Source organism: Macrotis lagotis, chromosome 1 (assembly GCF_037893015.1).
Source record: "Macrotis lagotis isolate mMagLag1 chromosome 1, bilby.v1.9.chrom.fasta, whole genome shotgun sequence".
In the NCBI taxonomy this organism is placed as follows: domain Eukaryota; kingdom Metazoa; phylum Chordata; class Mammalia; order Peramelemorphia; family Peramelidae; genus Macrotis; species Macrotis lagotis.
The window spans coordinates 757,952,485-757,971,468 of record NC_133658.1 but is presented as its reverse complement, the minus strand read 5'-3'; the positions used below and the strand labels follow the sequence as shown (position 1 = coordinate 757,971,468).

Genomic DNA, 18,984 nt, shown 5'->3' with positions numbered 1-18,984 from the left:
ACAAGAAGGGATCGAGTCTTAGGCACTCCTGATAAAACTTGAAACTAAGGACGATAACTAAACTTTCGAGAGACAGAACCCACAAAGGGACCCAGTGAGGTTGTTCTCCAAGGTAACCTGGAAAAGAGCAGAAAGGTCGGAGGGGTGGCCTGCCAGAGTGAAAGAACTTCAGCCTCCAGGAGGCAGCCCCAGGGCACTGGGAGCTGGGGCTCACAACAGCGGGGGAGTCTCCTGAGCTACATCCCGGGGAGCACTGGGCACAAACTGGGGGAACAGCAGGGGACCTCTGCCAGAGTGAGGACATGGAGCCCAGCCCTTACGGCACACAGCCAGCAGCTTGGTCTTTCTGCAGCCCAGATCCAGAAACAGAAGCAGGCTGAGCCAGAGCCTGTAAGCAGGAGCCTCCAGGGCATGAGCCCATTGAGCTGAGGGAGGGGAGTGAAGAGAGACTGCAGAGCTCTGTCCTCTGCCTCTGGAACAGCAGGACTCTGGGGCTCTGACCACATTCAGATCCTGATCACAGTCTAGGCCCCCCCATAGAACAGCAGGGCCCCCCCCCCATCAGCCCCGTGGCAGAGGGGGGTGCTTATGGTCATTCACAGACCAAGAGGGAGGACAGAGCCTCACACACTGAGACCTTTGTAGGAGTGTCCCAAAAGCTCAGGAAGCACCCCAAAACCAGGCCCGGGCTGGGAAAAATGAGCAAGCAGAGAAACAAGAGGAAGACCATTGAGAAATATTTTGCATGTGAGCACAAGAAGGATCAAAATACTCAGTCTGAAGATGAGGAAGCACAAGCTCCTGCATCTAAAGACTCCAAGAAAAACAGAAATTGGGCTCAGGCTATGACAGAGCTCAAAAAAAACTTTGAAAATCAAGTGAGGGAGTTGGAAGAAAAACTGGGAAAAGAAAGGCGAGAGATGCAGGAAAAACATGAAAATGAAGTCAGCAGCTTAGTCAAGGAAATCCAAAAAAATGATGAAGAAAATAGCATGCTAAAAACCAGTTCAGGTCAAATGGATAAAACAGTTCAAAAAGTTATTGAGTAGAAGAATGCCTTAAAAAGCAAAATTGGCCAGATGGAAAAAGAGATAAGAAAACTCTCTGAGGAGAACAAATCCTTCAGACAAAGAATAGAATTCAGGGAGATTGATGAATTTACCAGAAATTAGGAATCAATACTTCAAAACCAAAAAATGAAAAATTAGAAGAAAATGTGAAATATCTCATTGAAAAAACAACTGATATGGAAAACAGACTTAGAAAAGATAACTTAAAAATTATTGGAATACCTGAAGGTCATGATCAGGAAAAGAGCCTTGACATCATTTTCAAAGAATTACTATAGGAAAATTGCCCTGATATTCTAGAAGCAGAGGGCAAAATAGAAATGGAGAGAATCCACCGATCCCCCAGAGAAAGAGATCCCAAAAAAACAACCCCTAGGAATATTATAGCCAAGTTCCAGAACTCCCAAGTCAAAGAGAAAATATTACAAGCAGCCAGAAGGAGACAGTTCAAATATCGTGGAGCTGCAGTCAGGATCACACAAGACTTAGCAGCAACTACATTGGAAGCTCATAGGACTTGGAATACAATATACCGGAAGGCAAAAGAGCTTAGAATGCAGCCAAGAATGAACTACCCAGCAAGGCTGAATGTCCTCTTCCAGGGAAAGAGATGGACTTTCAATGAACCAGGGGAATATCAAATGTTCCTTTTGGAATGGCCAGAGCTGAGATTGGAGGAGAGGGGGAAAATATGAGGGACTTAAATGATGATGAACCGCATGTATTCCTGCATAGAAAAATGATACTGATAATACTCATATGAACCTTCTCAATTAATAGAGCAGGAAGAGGGAGCTTTTATAGTTGAAGCACAGGAGAAAGCTGAATTCGAAGAGAAAATATGGTGTAAAAATGGAGTCAATAGAAAAAAAGGGAAATGTAATGGGAGAAAGAAAAAGGAGAGGGGGGAATAGGCCAGGATATTTCATATAATAAGTTTTTTTCTTAATTACAATGAGCTATTGCAATGATATGGAAGGGGGGGAGGCAAGGTGGAATGAGGGAAACTTTGATCTCATCAGAGGTGGCTAGGACAGGAAACAGCATATATACTCAATGGGGTATAGACATCTGGAGTAAGAAGGAGGGGGGGGGAGCAGGGGGAAGGGGTGGGGATGTGAATAAAGGAGGAGAGGATGGACCATGGGGGGACAGTGGTCAGATATAACACATTTTCTTTTTTACTTCTTGCAAGGGGCTGGGATTGGAAGGCCTTTCCAGGATCATAGGGCCAGGTAGATTCTGGGCATAAGGGGTGGTATGGGGGCTTCTTGGCCCCAGGACCAGGGATCTGTCTGCTGCGCCACTCAGCAACCCTACAGCAGAGTCAGAGTGAAAGGAGAGAGAAAATATAGTACATAGTAGTGGAGAAATAAGAAAGGAGGGAGTTGCGATCAGCAATGGCAATGCTGGAAAAATATGGAAGCGACTTTTGCGATGGACTTACCATAAAGAATGAGATCCACCCATGACAGAGTTGTTGGTGTTGGAACAAAGACTGAAGCACATTTTTTATTATTATTATTTGGGGGAGGGTGCAGGGCAAAAGGGGCTGGGTGGTCTGCCTGGGGCCACATAGCAGGGTGATCTTTGGGTGTCTGAGGCTGGATTTGGACCCGGGTGCTCCTGACTCAAGGGCCAATACTCTGTCTGCCACCCAGCCACCCCTACTATGATTACTATTTTATTTTATTTGGGGTCTTTTTTTTCCTTTCTTTTTGGTTTTTGCAGGGCAGTGGGGATCGGGTGGCTTGTATGTCACACAGCTGGGTGATTGTTGGGTCTAAGGGGCTGGATGTGGGCTCGGGTGCTCGTGGCTCCAGGGCTGGTGCTTCATTCATTGCGCCACCTGGCCATACCTACTATTATTATTATTTTTTTCATTTTAATTTTTTCTCTCCCCTTTACTTTATCGCCCAAGCAAGTCTATATTCATGGGGGGAAGGATATTTTGTTTACTCTTAAACAAGAATATTTTATTAATGTAAAAAAACATTTGTACAAAATGAGAATTAAAAAAATAAAAATAATAAAAATAAAAATAAAAAGAATATCTATAATGTGCCAGGCACTATGCTAAGCTATTTTATAAATATCATCTCATTTGATCCTCAACAATTCTTCAAAGTAGGAGTCATTATGATTCCTATTTTGCAGTTAAGGAAACTTGAGACAAAAGAGGTTAACTTAATCAAATAATTAATAAACATTTATTAAACAACTATTATCTGCCAGATTAAATGACCTGCCTAGAGCATAGTCAGTAATGTCTGGGACCAAATTTGAACTCAGGTGTTCCAGATTCCAGGTCCAATGCTCTAGTTACTGTATCACCAACTTCAGAAGTAAGTAGCTGAAAGATCAAAATCAAGAACAAGATATTTTTCAATCTGTCAGTATCTTTTTGAATTACAATTCAAATCTTCTCTTGTAGGGGAAAGAATTTGCAGATGTTAGAATTAAGATGAACTTTAATCAAAAACTGATTTTTCCAGATCGCACTAAGATCAATTAAAAAGAGAGAAGAGTTAAATATAAATACTACAATGAATTTTAAAATACAACTTATAATAAACTCTCCACATAAATATAACTATAAAATATGCAAAAGAAAAGATACAACACCATAACTACATTTAGTTGAAAGTGATGTTGGATCACTTTCAACAATCATTTCACAATCCCTAATATACTATTATTACATGGGTTGGGGGGGCTAGAAACATACATATAAAAATTTATGATGATAAAAATAACTTTTAAATTATTTAATAGCAAATAGTTTATTTAGTTAAGTAAATGACAACACAACAGCTACTGGGAAGCAATAAGATAACATAGCACTACATTAAGCTTTCTGGAGACTGGAAGAAATATATATATATGTCATTTCTGTAAGAGCTCATTGAGTTCTCTTTTATACATAGGGAAACAATACTATTATAAAAATAGTCATATTTCAGTCATTTAGATAATAAAAGACTTAAGACATAACAGAGGTTGAGTTAAACTAGTTAAATTGAAAAATATGCAAATTAGGATCAATGAATTAAATTTCAGAGATCACAGATTAGAGATGGAAGGGTTATAGTTATGCCCAGTCCAATTCCCCCTCTCAATTTACAGGTGAAGAAACTGAAGCCTAGAAAGGAAAAGAGATTTTCTATAAGTCACTCAGGCAGAGCCAGACTGAACCCATGAACCTTGATTCTAAATCTAGCCCTCTTTAACTTTACATGGAGAAGTCAACATTTTGGTAAACAGTTTCTACCACTGGGTAGAAAAATCACTGTAGCAATTACCATATTGTAGAAGTATGTGTGAATGACATTAAACCATCTCTGAAAATATAACCAATTAAAAATTTACTTATTCGATATAATTTAAGCATTATACTTTTTCAATTGTTTGCATTTGTATTTTTAACTTAGAAAGATTACTTCATATATGTTGCTCTAAGAAACCTATGAAGTGGGAGTGCAAATTAACATGATGACATATTGACCAACATCTAGCTGGATAGAAATGTTATATACTATGATACCCTCTAGAGAAAGTGTTAAGGAAATGGATAAAGTTGACAAAAAAGAAATATGAAAGCTGTATAATCTACTCTTTCAAAATTGAGAATTGATTGATTTCCAAATGATATCTTCAAATCAGTTTTTTAGGCAACCTAATTACAACCAATAATTATAGTTCTGTTTTTTTCTCCTAGGACTTTCAAAATCAAACCTAAAATTTGAAACTGATTGTATACTGTTATAGTATTAAGGTCTAAAAAACAAATTCAAAGTAAAAAATTTTTCAACAGCCCCAAACTAGTAACAGTTTGCTGAATACAACACAGGTCAGGCTGGCACTATAATAGGCCATCACTGAATCTCATTTTACACTACAGATTTGTTCTTTTTTGTTTGTTTGTTTGTTTTTGTTTTGTAGGGGTTTTTTTGCAAGACAATGGGATTAAGCGACTTGCCCAAGGCCACACAGCTAGGTAATTATTAAGTGTCTGAGACCAGATTTGAACTCAGGTACTCCTGACTCCAGGGCTGGTGCTCTATCCACTGAGCCACCTAGCCACCCCAATAGATTTGTTCTTGAAAAGTCCAGTGACATTGGACAAATCACTAAATCTGAGTCTTAGTTTCCTTGTATATAAAAACTAAAATAATAACCTATCCACTGAAAAAGGGTATTGTAAAGATCAAATGAAATAATTTATGTTAAAGTATTTTGTAAACTATAAAAGGCTATATAAAATGATGCATTATTATTATTACATGAATTTTAATAAACTGATTTTATTTTGTTTTTGCAAGGCAATGGGGTTAAGTGACTTTCCCAAGGTCACACAACTAAGTAATTATTAAGTGTTTGAGTCCGAATTTGAACTCAGGTCCTCCTGACTCCAAGGTCAGCGCTCTATCCACTGTGATACCTAACTGCCCCAATATAAACTGGTTTTTAAAAGAATAGGTAAGTACATTATTTAAGGCAAGCATTCTAAGCTGGAATACATGGGGTTTTTTTAGATAATTTTATTTCAACATAATTGATTTCCTTTGTAATCCTATGTATAGTATTTTGTGTTTTAAAAACATTCTGAGAAAAGTTATATAGGATTCAAAGGGGTCTATAGTATAAAAATCAGTTGTATTAATTATTTTGTAAAAGGAAAACCATTTCTATAATTTAAATAATTCTCTAACCTTATGTCCTTCCCAAATTTATTTTTTGAATACTAGATTTTCTGAAAATATAACAAAAATGTATTTAATTCTTTATTACACCAGTCCTCCTATATTTAAATTTTCAAAAGGCAAATCCGGAATTCTCTTCATTCACAAATAAGTTATGAGATTGGCAAGTCAATTTATTTCTAAATAGAGAAAACTTTTGATATATTCCAAAAATATATATTTAAAAAAGGTATGAGACAATGTTTAAAATAATCTACTCTTTCTGGGGACTCACCACAACTCTCTCACACTCATCAACAAGTTAGTCTAAGAATGAATATACTTTTAGGTGCTATCCAGAAGATTAAAATAAGGAGAATAGGCAAAGATTTTGATAAAAGTAACCAGTTTGATTAAATCACGTATACCTTGATAGCACCCGACAGTTTCTGGAAAACTTTTCATCATAATGCAGAAGGCTTTTGTAGAATTCACAGGTCTATACTGTATTAAAACTCTCAAGAACAAGGGCAATTTTGGGCCCAATGCATCTTTTTTTTTTTTAACTAAAAAAGAAGGCACTGATTTTCACAATAGGATGGTTAGGTATGAGAGCTAAAATTAAAGCAAAATGGTAACTTGACTACTGAATCACAAAAATTATCCTAGGTTTTGTAATAATTATTTTTAATTAATATAAAAATCATTCTTAAGAATTATCTAATTTGGGGGTGGCTATGTGACACAGTGGATAGAGGACCAGCCCTGAAGTCAGGAGTACCTGAGTTCAAATCTGACTTCAGACACTTAATAATGTGCAGCCTTAGGTAAGCCACTTAACCTCATTGCCTTGCAAAAACTTAAAGAAAAAAAGAATTATCTAATTTTGATTGGTAAGGAGAAACTCTACCCCATTATCTTTAAACACATGCTTAAATAAGGAAACAATATTGATCCATTAAAGACAAGTTTTTTTAGGTCATACATTCACCTTGCATTCATCTTGTGGCAAGCTAGAAGTACACATCTGTTTCATGAACACAAAGCCAACTCTCAAGAGGCAAATTTTTGGAGAATGCTCAAAAACATGGGACTTGAGAATGAGTTTTGCAGTGCATCAGATTAACTGACTAGAAGTGTGAATGCAGCATCTGGCTCAATAGTGAATGATTTTATAAATTCAAAGCTTGAGTAAAGTGTCAAAGCCAAGAACTGCTAACATAGTATGAACTGTGACATTACCGCTTCTTTTCTGAAAATAGCCTTTATTGTGAGTCCTTCAATTGGACCTTAATTATCCACTGTTTTAAGACACCTTGTGAATTCATTGACTTGTATTCTCATTTTTTTCATATATTATCTTCCCAAATAGATTGTAAAACTTACTCTAGGGAGGAATTCAGTTTAATTGAAAGAACACAGGGGAAAACTACTCTCTGAGGTGAGTTTCATAAAAATCAAAGGAGATAATAAAGCTGAAGATATTTTGAAATAAGTAAATACAATTTTATACTCACTCTAAGGAGGTATTAGCCCTAGAGCTATACCAAATACACTCAAGAGTGTGTATACTATCACACAAACAATATTTACAATGTTTAGAAGAAGACTAGGGAATTAGGTTCAGAATGCTGGGGAACTCATCTGTGGTCCTATGAGATCACGGATAAGAATTGCACAGGATGAGAAGGTGTTGGCTATGTTGCAACCTTCACTGTTTAAGAAAGCATCCACATCAAAGAGATCATGGAGTCAATCCAAGTATATTTCTTCGTATGACCCTGAGAACCTAGTGCTTTAAATATATGTGTAAATCTATATAAGTATCTATCTATCTATATCTACCTATTTAAGAGTGAAAGCAAGAGAGGGTACTCACTCAATAAATGGATATGAATAAATGGACTTGCAAAGAACAAGGAAGAATTCAAGATCAGGACACCCAAAAAGTCATTTTCATCTTTTTTTTTTTTTTGGCAAATATTTTTCAGAAGTAAATAATGAAGTCAGATCTTCTTAAATTGTGAACTGTTTCCATATCAAGATTAAGATAATAATCTATAGATTATGATATATATCATAAAACAGATAAATGATAAATATAAAGAATTTAAAGAAATATGGAAAGATCAATCTATTTGAAGTGATACAAAGTAAGATTACCAGAACTACAATCAGTGGCTACAATGCTATAATGACAAAGACAAAGCTAGTGGAACTTCAGATGGAACTGGAAAAAGAATAAACAGGATATAGATAAATTGTTTTATTGCAGTAATTCATTGGTTCTACTTTATAAAATTCCAGTTTTATATAAGATGTTTGTGAATTTAATTATTTGTATTGATGGCAATTAAAAATTTATAATAATTTTTAAATGATTAATAAAGAACTATTCATCAATAGCCAGTATTTACATTAGATCAAAATTCTGTTTGTCCTCAAAAGACATTAATAGATCATTTGAAAAAAAAACTAGGGGTGGCTAGGTGGTGAAGCAGATAAAGCACCCGCCCTGGAATCAGGAGTACCTGGGTTCAAATCCGGTCTCAGACACTTAATAATTACCTAGCTGTGTGGCCTTGGGCAAGCCACTTAACCCCATCTTCCTTGCAAAAATATAAAAAAACAAAAACAAAAAAACCCTAAAAGTTATTATTAGTCACATCCAACAGGGATCAACTCAATATCTTTCTTTATTTTGTTTAATGAGATAAAGATTATCAGGTTTAAAAAAAAAAAGAAAAAATATTATCAAGTAGACAAACTCACCCTACTGATTTGGGTATGGATTTTATGTTGGAATATATGGAAAAATAATCTCTCCAAGACTTACAATTTACAGTAATTTGACATGTCATGAATGAATACTATTTTAAGTCAACTTGTTTCTACCCTATGCAAATTTCTTTTTCTTCAAACTTTTAACAGTTTTTAAATTCTCAAGCCAATGACTCTAATCCATGTAAGGAGTCTTTTATTTTCCACATTTGGTAGCAAATCATTTAAAAACTAAGTTTGCTGAATCTATCATTATCCTTAAAAGGTCTTTAAAAAAAAGAGACAGATTTAATTCTAAATGTATTTTCAGGCAGTACAATTCAACATGTTTTTTGAAACTTTACAAATGAATACTGTCCTAAGAGTATAGCACAAGTTTATCAATAGCACAAATTTATCAAAGTTCTCTTTCTAGTTTTTTGTTAGTAAAGTTGCCATGATTGAAATACAAAAGAAGTCAAGTTCTTTTTCTTCCCTATCTTTTAATTGACAGAAGCAGTTTAGCCACACTGTACCAATTTAGAAATTTTTTCAAGTTGTATTGCTTCAATACTTCAAAGATTCATGTTTTCATAAGGCATAGAACTTCCACCACTGAATTCTCAAACCTTCTATTTAGAAGATGGTCTTGAAGTGTTGCTGAGACTGAAAAATTAATCACCTTAAAACTAAAAAAGTGACTGGCTAGTTCTGGGACACAAACAGTCTGTCAAGCACCCTTACATTCCAAAGCCTGCCCAACTTAGCCAAAGAGTTTGTGTCATATCAGCCTAGCCTTTCAGGCTCTAGACCTACTTCCACAGTTTCAAAGTAGTGGAGAAGTATTGTGTTGGTGTAATTATAGGATGCAAAATTCTAATTTTTTAACATAACCTCTTCAGATGAGAAATTTGACAGGACATCTTATTCTCAAAATAAATGAATAAGAATGTGAAATTTCCTTTACTAGTTCATCTCTTTCAATCTGGGGAAGTGGAGCAAACTGATTAAATGATATTTGGTTGTTTCACAGGATAGATTTAGAGTGGAGTTGCCTGTGTTCAGGCATGGAACACTAAACAATTTTCCATCAGTCTTGGAATTCACCTACAAAAGAATTCAGATAGATCAGATTTTAGGGTCTAGGTCTATCCCCAAGGGAGGACTTAAACTGGAAAATAGCATATTGCTCAGCACTGACAATGACTAGCTCTGTAAAATGTATTAAGAATAGGGATCTCCCCAAATTTTTAACTTCAATGACTATTAGCTGACTGAATCAAATACTGATAAAGGTTTGCTACTGTTCAATAGATTTAATAACAGCTCAAATTTCTAACAAAACAATAGGAATAATGTCTCCATCCTCAAATTTTCCTACCCAATCTTTGATCATTTCTTTAATTCCCCTCCCCCTTCATACTCCCTCCATTTATTTGGATTTTTCTGAGCAGATATAGTAAAATGTAAATTCCTTGAGGGCTGAAGAGAGACCGTGTTGCTTTTAAACTTTGTATTGCCATAAGCCAATATAGTTGGCCTTTTTTGTAATTAAGTAAAAGACTTAAAAAAAAACTTAAGACATTACAACTAAAATCAACTTAGAATAAGAGAAGTAAATGGCAGAGTCCCCTAAAAGTATTTGATATTTTTGAAACACTTTTGCTTTTTTGGTCATGGTCAAAATTTTCTAAATTATATTTTCCTAAATCCATCAGATAGTGACTGAACTTTCACTGTCTTCAAATACCAATAAAACACACAAAAGAAAAGCAGCCTAAGTAACAAATACTAAGCCTTTTATTTAACCCAGGATAGTAGTAGATGCCATCCCTAAACTAACAGAAAGCTTTCATGGGTGGGGGTGGGGGGGAGCTTCTGATTCTTAACTGTGGTGGACACTAGGTTTGTAAATCACAAACTGAATCAACTAAAACACAACTCGATATCTAGACAATTGAAGTCCGTAGGTTTAAAAACTACAAATTAGTAAAGAACCTTCACAAAATATGAAACTTCTGGTCGAAATTAAAAGTAATTCTACGTTAAAATGCCGGTGTGAGGAGAAACTCAAAAACCCATAAGGCTTTCTGCCCTGTTACTACAAATAAGAGCTGGCTTATCTACCTACAGAAGAAAAAGAATGGCTTTCAATGAGGGGACCTGATCAGAAACGTCAGAAAGTCTTAAGGCGAGGGAACGACATTCTCACTCCACATTCCTTCCAAATTCCAAGTCTGGGTGTCTTTGTGCCCACGGACTGGCCGCGGTAACAATGCACGGTGGGGCTGCCAGCAGCTCTTTCCAAGGCATCTGGAATCCTACAGCCCCGCTGGCAGCTCCCGTTGGAGGTGCTGCGGCTGACACAAAGGCCAGTGGCCCCGGAGCGCCGCCGCTCACAGGGCAACCCGGAGTGGGAGCTCGTCTGCCCCCTCCTCTCCCTTCCCCCGACCCCGCCTCCGACCCTGGGAGCCCCTCAGTGCGGAACAAAGCGAGGGGCCCCCGGGGCTGGGGTGGGGGGGAGAGCCGCCGCTCGGCACACAATGAAAACCCACCAACTTCGGAGAGCCGGAGCATCCAAACTGGCCACAGGGAGGGGGCGGCGGCGGCGGGGCCCCCGGGAGACCCGAGGGGGCAAGTCCCCTCCCGAGGAAAGAAGCCAAGGCGGAGGGGCTGCCAAGCGCCCCCCGCCCCCCGCCCCCCGGCCCCGGCCCCGGCCCCGGCCCCGGCCCCGGCCCCGGAGGGAAGCTCCGCGCACAGCCCAGCCCAGCCCAGCCCCCGCCCCCCGAGGCCGGCTTCCCCGCCTTCTCTCAGTGCGCCTGGGTCGCTGCCCCGGGCCGGGCGGCCGGTTACCTTGATGCGCTCCCGGCACTGGGACGGGGTCCGCTCGTAGCCCAGCTCGGCCAGGGCCCGGGACACGCGCTCGTACATGGCTGGCCCGGGGGCCTTGCTGCCGAACACCGTGCCGGCTCCTTCCAGCTGCTGGTAGCGCGCCTCCACCAGCCGCTCGTTGCCCCACACGGCTATCAGCGCGTTGGTCTCGGCCGGGGTCCACGACATGCCCCGGCAGGCGGCGGCCGCGGCGGCCGCGGCCCCGCCGCCGCCGCCGCCGCCGCCGCCGCCCGGGGAAAAGGAGACGGAGGACGAGGCGGCGCTGCGGGCCCCCAGCCCCAGTCCCCCGGCCCCGGCCGCCGCCGCCGCCGCCCCCGAGCCAGCCGCGCCGCCCGGGCCCAGCGGGGACGCGCCGCTGGGCGTGGAGGGGTCGGACAGGGATGGGTTCCCGTCGCTCAGGCCGCCCGGAGAGGCCGGGGACAGCACCTCCATCTTCGGGATCTTCAGCGGCGAGTCGCTGGGCAGCTCCGAGCCACAGGGCGCAGCCATCTTCCGAGCGGCCGCTGCTGCACCGCCCGGAAGTGACGCGCGCCCACATCCGGCCGCCGCGGCTCCGGGAGCTGCCCGCGGCTCTCTCTGGAGCGGGCGGGCCGCCGCGGGCACCGGGGCGCTGGCGGCGGGGAGCGGGTGACGGGCCGCGGCGGGGAGGCGACGAGGGTCGAAACCCGGAGCGGGGCCGCGGGGCCGCGGGGAGGGCGGGCGTCACCCGCGTCACCCCCTCCCCGACCTGGAGGGGCCGCAGCCCCGGGCGCGGGAGTGTCGGGGAGCTCCGCAGATCAGTCCCAAACCCCAAGACCTCCGGCCCAGCTGCGCGCGGACCCCAAAGGGCATCTCGGCAGAGGCGCAGGGCGGCGGCTGGCGGGCTGGCAGAGTGGAAGCCGATGCATTCGCAACTTCTTTTTCAAATAAACGACACATTCCACACCCAACACTCTGCCTGGTACCTAGCAGGAGCTTAGGAAATGCCTGTTGATTAATTAGTTGATTGCCCTTGGAGTACTGTCAATTGAATTCTTCATTCACCTTTTCCAGAGTCATTCTTTACCTAAATCATCCTCCATTCTGAAACAAATTGTGTATCTACACGTAGAGACTAAAAGTGCCACTTTTATGACAAAGCTTGTGACCCCTGGTAATAAATTAGCATATTACCTCTCAATACGTCCTAGTTTGCTGGGATTTTTGTGAATTTTTAACACTCATCACAGTGGTGAAAGGGTCCTTAAAGACCTTCTTAAGTTTGCTGGAATTTTGTGAATTTTTAACAATCACATGGTTGCAAGGGTCCTTAGAGAACTTCCTTTAGTTCAACCTCCTCATTTTACAGATAAAAAAATAGACTCGAGCGGCTAGGTGGCACAGTGGATGGAGCACCGGCCCTGGAGTCAGGAGCACCTGAGTTCAAATTCAGTCTTAGACACTTAATCATTACCTAGCCCTGTAGCCTTGGGCAAGACACTTAACCCCATTACCTTCAAAAATCTAAAAAAAAAAAAAAAAAATAGACCCAAAGAAATGAATTGACTTGTTTAAAATATCAAAACTAGTCAAATGGAGAAGTGACACTAGAAACCAGTTATTCCTATTAATTTAGATTGTACATTTACTTTTCTCACAAAAAATCGTGTTAAGTAAGAAGTTATCATTTTATAGGAAAAGAAGCTGAGGTTCAGTTAACTGACTTTACTCATGGTCACAAATCTACTAAATTTAGAGTGAATATGTAAAATTAAGTTCTAACTTTGTCTAGTGTTCTTTCCCTTACATCAGTAATACCACTAACTACCTTTCTAAACTGTCATTTTTCTTCCTTATTAGAAAGGTGGAGAGAAGACAAGGTTATGGTAATAGCAACATGTGACAAATGGTCATTCATTTGTATTTGCCAGAAGACAAGTGAGGGAGAATCCCTGTTTCAATTCCTACAACTATTCTTGTTAAACATCAAGCCTAAGTTTTGCTCTCTGCAACTGTAATCTATTGTTACTGATTATTTACAAAGAAACTAAGAAGGCTGTCTTAAAGTTACAAATATTGTTGCTAGAAGGGAGTAGGTATAGGAATCAATTTGCAGCTGTGTAAATGAAGGGAAAACATGAGGGTGAACAAGTTAAGTACTAATAATCACCTTGGAAGTGAGAGGTGCTTGTGGTTGACTAAAGAAATATGTAGTAGGAAAGAGATTTAAATGAGATAAATCAGGAAAAGAAAAGGGAAAGGAATGGAGAAATAAAAGTTCAGTTGAAAAAAATGAGAATGTAGAAAGAAAGTCATTTTTAACTCATATTGCCTCAGCTACCACAGGCTGACTATTCCTGGATCCATTCAAAAGTTTGATAATGTTTTTAACTGTCTACCAATGTAATAGTCGTAGATAAAAATTACAAAATTGAGAAGAAACCACTATTCATTTCCTCTATTTCTGTATTAGATGGTACTTATAAAATTGTCTAAATTCCTATTACTCGAGGAGGCTAGATGGCGTAGTGGATAAAGCACCGGCCTTGGAGCCAGGAGTACCTGGGTTCAAATCCGGTCTTAGACACTTAATAATTACCTAGCTGTGTGGCCTTGGGCAAGCCACTTAACACCATTTGCCTGGCAAAAAAACCAGCCTAAATTCCTATTACTCCTAGATTGTAATTTTTATCAGTAATGTTTATATGATTGGATTTTTTTCAGTTTGTTCCTTTTTATTCTGGATGCATTTTTGATTGTATGAAATTATTATGACATTAAATTTATCAGATATAAATATAACATAATATATAAATCCTGTAAACTTTTCACTGACGATTTCCTTGCTACAATTATAATAGTTGTATCATTTCATTATTTTAAAATTTATTTTAACTTTATCTCATCTGCTCTGATGGATTGAATGATCACCTCTTTACAGAAGAATCAAAGATCTACATTTTCAGCTTTCATCTCTGACTTGAGTCCTAGTCCCATATTACCAACTAGATATCTTCACTTGGATATCTTATTGTTACCTCAAACTTGGCATATTCAAAAGAGAACTCATTATCTTTCTACAATACTTCTACCTCTACCATATTACTAGTCATCAAGTTTGGCAACCTTGACTCTTCCTTCTCTAAAAAGTCTTCCCTTCCCCCGAAGCCAGTCAGCAAATTTTATCTCCATTGATACCTTTCATATCTCTTCTCTTCCCCCCCATATGATAATTACTCTAGTCAAGAGCTTTTATCAATTCTCTCCTTTCCTTTCTCCAACAAGCACTTACCTTCATCTAGTCTCATCCCCCCCATTCTATCCCTAACATGGTTACCAAATTGATATTTCTAAAGCACAGATCTGATATATCATTGTTCTCAACAAGAAACTTTAGTGGTTTCCTATTGCTTCTAATATAAAATTCAAACTCTTCTGTTTGCCCCTTGAATCCCCTCAAAATCTAGCTCTGCCCTATTTTTCTAGACTGGAGATTCTTGAGATTTGTGAACTTAAAAAATATATATTTTTATATGTTGCTAGATACATATATATATATGCAATATGTATACTTACATATTGGCACATATATTTTATATAATCTAATATAATTAGATTCTTTTTAAGTCTATATATTTTATTTTAGGTATTTAAAAACATTTTGAGAAGTCCATAAACTTCATCTTACTGTCAAAGGAGCAAAATGACCCAAAAAAGATTATGCACCCTGAGCTAGACTGCTTTCACATTATTCCACCTCATGTGCCTTACCATACTATTTTTAAAATTATATAAATATTTCATTTGTTTTCCAAATATATGCAATAGTAATTTCTACTTATCATTTTTAGTAAGGTTTTTGAATTTTATACTTTTCCCCCCACCCTCCCTTCCCTCCCCCTCCCCACCCCACAGAAGGCAATCTGATAATTTTTACATTGTTTCCATGCTATGCATTGATCAAAATTGAATGTGCTGAGAGAAAAAAAAATATCCTTGAGGAAAAAATAAAATATTAGAGCTAGCAAAATTATGTAGTACATAAGACAACCTTTTTCTTCAAAAATTGAAGGTAATAGTCTTTGATCTTTGTTTAAACTCCATAGTTCCTTCTCTGGATACAGATGGTATTCTATGTTGCAGATATCCCCAAATTGCCCCTGATTATTGCACTGGTGGAATGAGCAAGTCCATTAAGGTTGATCATCTGTTAGGGTGTACAATGTTCTTCTGGTTCTGCTTATCTCACTCAGCATCAGTTCATGTAAGCCTTTCCAGGCTTCTCTAAAATCCCATCCCTCTGTTTTCTAATAGAACAATAGTGTTCCATAACATACACATACCACAATTTTGTTCAGCCATTCCCCAACTGATGGACATCCCCTCAATTTCTAATTCTTTGCCACCATAATACTTTGTATTTCTAAACTCAATATTCTACCTGTTGCCTCTTTTCCTGCTCTGAATAGAAACCTCTCCCTCTTTGCCTCTGCCCCTTTGAGTCTCTAGCTCTCTCTCTTCAAGGCTCAGCTCAAGTTCTACTTCCTATAAGGAGGCTTTTCATAATCCTTCCAGATACTAACATATCTCCCCCTCAGAAATTTCTTTCTTTTCATATCTATCTATCTATCTATCTATCTATCTATCTATCTATCTATCTATCTGTCTGTCTCTCTCTATATATACATATATGTATAATTTTTTTATCTTTGTGCATGATACCACAAATAGATTGTAAGGATCTTGAATGGAGGGACTGTTTCAATTTTTGTCTTTATTCCCACTAGCCAGTACAGCACTTTATACAGTAGATTTTTTAAATAAATGCTTGCTGAATTCAGTTGATTTGTGTGTATACATAGATAAACCATAATATATATTTTCATGTATGTAATTTTATATTAGAATTCTATAATAATTATCAAGAAACTAATTATAAAATAGCCCCATCCTAGAGACCTAGGGCTGAAAGCATCCTCCAGAAGTCATCTATTTTCTTGTTACTGTTACAATAGCATCATAAACCAACATAAGGTCAAATTCTTTGATGCTATTGTAACAGTAACAGGAAAATTCTATTGTAACAGTAATAGTAATTTTTTTTACATTTCCCAAATTTCAGATAGTATTCACTGTTTTCCAACATTGGTTTTCAACCTTTCTATTTTCCAACTATCTCAAACAGTTTTGTAGATTCTAGAACAAGTTTCAAAGCAAAATTCCTTTTCATTCACAATTATATCAAAAATAAATGCAACTCAGCACTTTTGAGTGGGTGTGGAAGGGGGATGTGTTTCAAATTTTTAAAAAGAGTATGGAGACTCCAGGAAGTTTGGAAATTATTATTCAACACCTTTCCACACTGTCCCACATGCCTGAAATAATAATAATAGTTTCCATATTTTTGTTGCCTAATTCAAAACCTTCTTCAAATTTACCCTGACTCATGCAGGAAGTCATCCCAGATTAGGTGGGTTGATTGAAAATTCTCTCCTTCAGCAAACTGTTACCTCCACCTCATCTCTAACACCACCTCCACAACAGTGAAGCTACCAAATAAGAAAAATAGAAAAGAAAAATAAAGCAAAGCTCAAATGCAAAAATGAACCTTAAGAGGTAATTGCTATTAACATGTTATGTGAAGTATAGAGACAGCCTTTGTAATGCTTATTATGTTGCTTTAGCATACCAGCATACTGCAAGTAGTTCAATATATAGAATTTGCTGAACTCCTGCTGTACAATATTAAGCACAAGGTACCAAGTTCTGTTCGAAATACATTGGAGATAGGACAATAAGCCCTGAACATAAAATATATATATATATATATATATATATATATATATATATATATATATATATAATCTAACTAAAGACAAACATAGACTTCAAAGGGCCCAAGAACAATACAAAATAATAGCTAACATTAAGAATAGTGTATTCCAGATAAAACAGACAATTTGACTATATGAAATTTTAAAGGATTGGTACAAATATAATGCAATCAAAATTAGAAGGGAAACAGGTAATAGGGAAAAATCTTTGCAGGAAGTTTATCTGAAAAAAAGCATAATTTAAGATATATAAGAAAATGATTTAAATAAACTAAAAACTAAAAACCATTCCTCAATACAGTCAAAGGAGATGGAAACTAGGTTTTTTTGAGGAAGAAATCCAATCTATCAACAACCATATGAAAAATGTCCTCTCACTAATAATTAGAAAAGAAAAAATGAAAACAACTGAGATTTGAAAGTGATAAAGATGACAAAAAAGGATGTTGGAGGGACTTCAGAAAAATAGACACACTAGTGCATTTATTGGTGTGAATTGCTCCACCATTCTAGAAAGTAATTTGGAAATATGGACAAAAGATAACTAAACTGTGCATATCCTTTGACATATCTATACCCCTTCTAGACCAACACCTTAAAGAGAACAAAGAGGAAAGTATATAAGTACAAAAATATTTTTATGGACAAAGTTGGAAATTAATGGATTATCCTATTAGGGAATGACTAAATAAATTATATTATGTGAATGTAAGGAAATATTGCACCATAAGAGATGAAATGTATGGGTTCAAAGGAAACAGAACATCTATGAACCAATGGAGAGTTAACTGAGAAGAAATAGGAGAACAATTTATAAAATAACAGCATAATAGAGAAAAAGAACTTTCAAAGATTTTAGTACAGTGATAACTATGAATCCAAAATCTTGACTACTTATCTCCTGCCAGAATGGTAATAAATTTAAGAGAGATATTTTGATGGTGTATGACCAGTGTAGGAATTTGTTTTGCTGGATTATGTATGTTTATGATAATTCTTTTTTTTCATTCATTAGGAGAAGGCAAGGACAGATTATATATTCATGTTAAAAATCAGTAAATTTATTTTTTAAAACAAAGTATTATAATTTTGCTAATTATTACTACATGACCTTATAGGAGTCATTTCACTTATCTGGGCTGTTCTATAAAACTAGATCAGGAGTTCTTTACATGAGGTCAGTTAACTTTGCAAAAGAAACAGAATTTTGATACCTATATTTCGATGCAATCAACTTCCTTTGAAACCCTATGCAATTCATTTTTTTGCATTTGAGAATGGGATTCTGAGGAGTCCAAAGACTTCATCAGACTACTAAGGTGATGCATGACATTAAAATAAGTTTCAGTATTCCTAACTGAGATCTTTAGGATATCTTCTTGATCTAATTTCAGGGCTTTTGTGTTTTAAGGTTTGCCAAGCACTTTACATTCCTTATCTCATTTGTGCAAATAACCCTGTGAAGTAAGGAGTATAGAGAAATAAGTATACTGTATAGCAGTAGAAAGTAAAATATTTTTAATATTTTTTGTTCTTCTGTTCACATATCATTTCCTATATGAGGCCTTTCCTGATCCATCCACCATTAGTTTTGTTGTATTTATTTTGTTTATTGACTTTCTAATTTTTTAAATGTATTTTCAGTTTTATTAATCTCCTATTTTTTCTGTTTTATCAATATACATGTATAGGATATGATTTTTCCCCTATGTATTTCTTTAGTTTTATCCCAGAATTTTTTTTTAGGTTTTTGCAAGGCAAATGGGGTTAAGTGGCTTGCCCAAGTCC

At 37.9% G+C, this 18,984-nt stretch overlaps 1 protein-coding gene across 5 annotated transcripts in view; it reads right to left on the bottom strand.

Moving 5' to 3' along the window:
- Positions 1-11,932, bottom strand: part of MSANTD2 (Myb/SANT DNA binding domain containing 2) — a 34,511-nt gene extending 22,579 nt beyond the window's left edge. For all 5 annotated transcript variants that reach the window (XR_012474343.1, XR_012474344.1, XM_074216419.1 and 2 more), the window contains exon 1: positions 11,366-11,932. Coding sequence is in view for 3 of the 5 variants with exons in the window: in XM_074216419.1 (XP_074072520.1) it covers positions 11,366-11,893 (528 nt within the window). In the remaining 2 variants the exon portion in view is untranslated. The remainder of the gene's footprint in view (positions 1-11,365) is intronic.
- Positions 11,933-18,984: the final 7,052 nt, after the last annotated feature.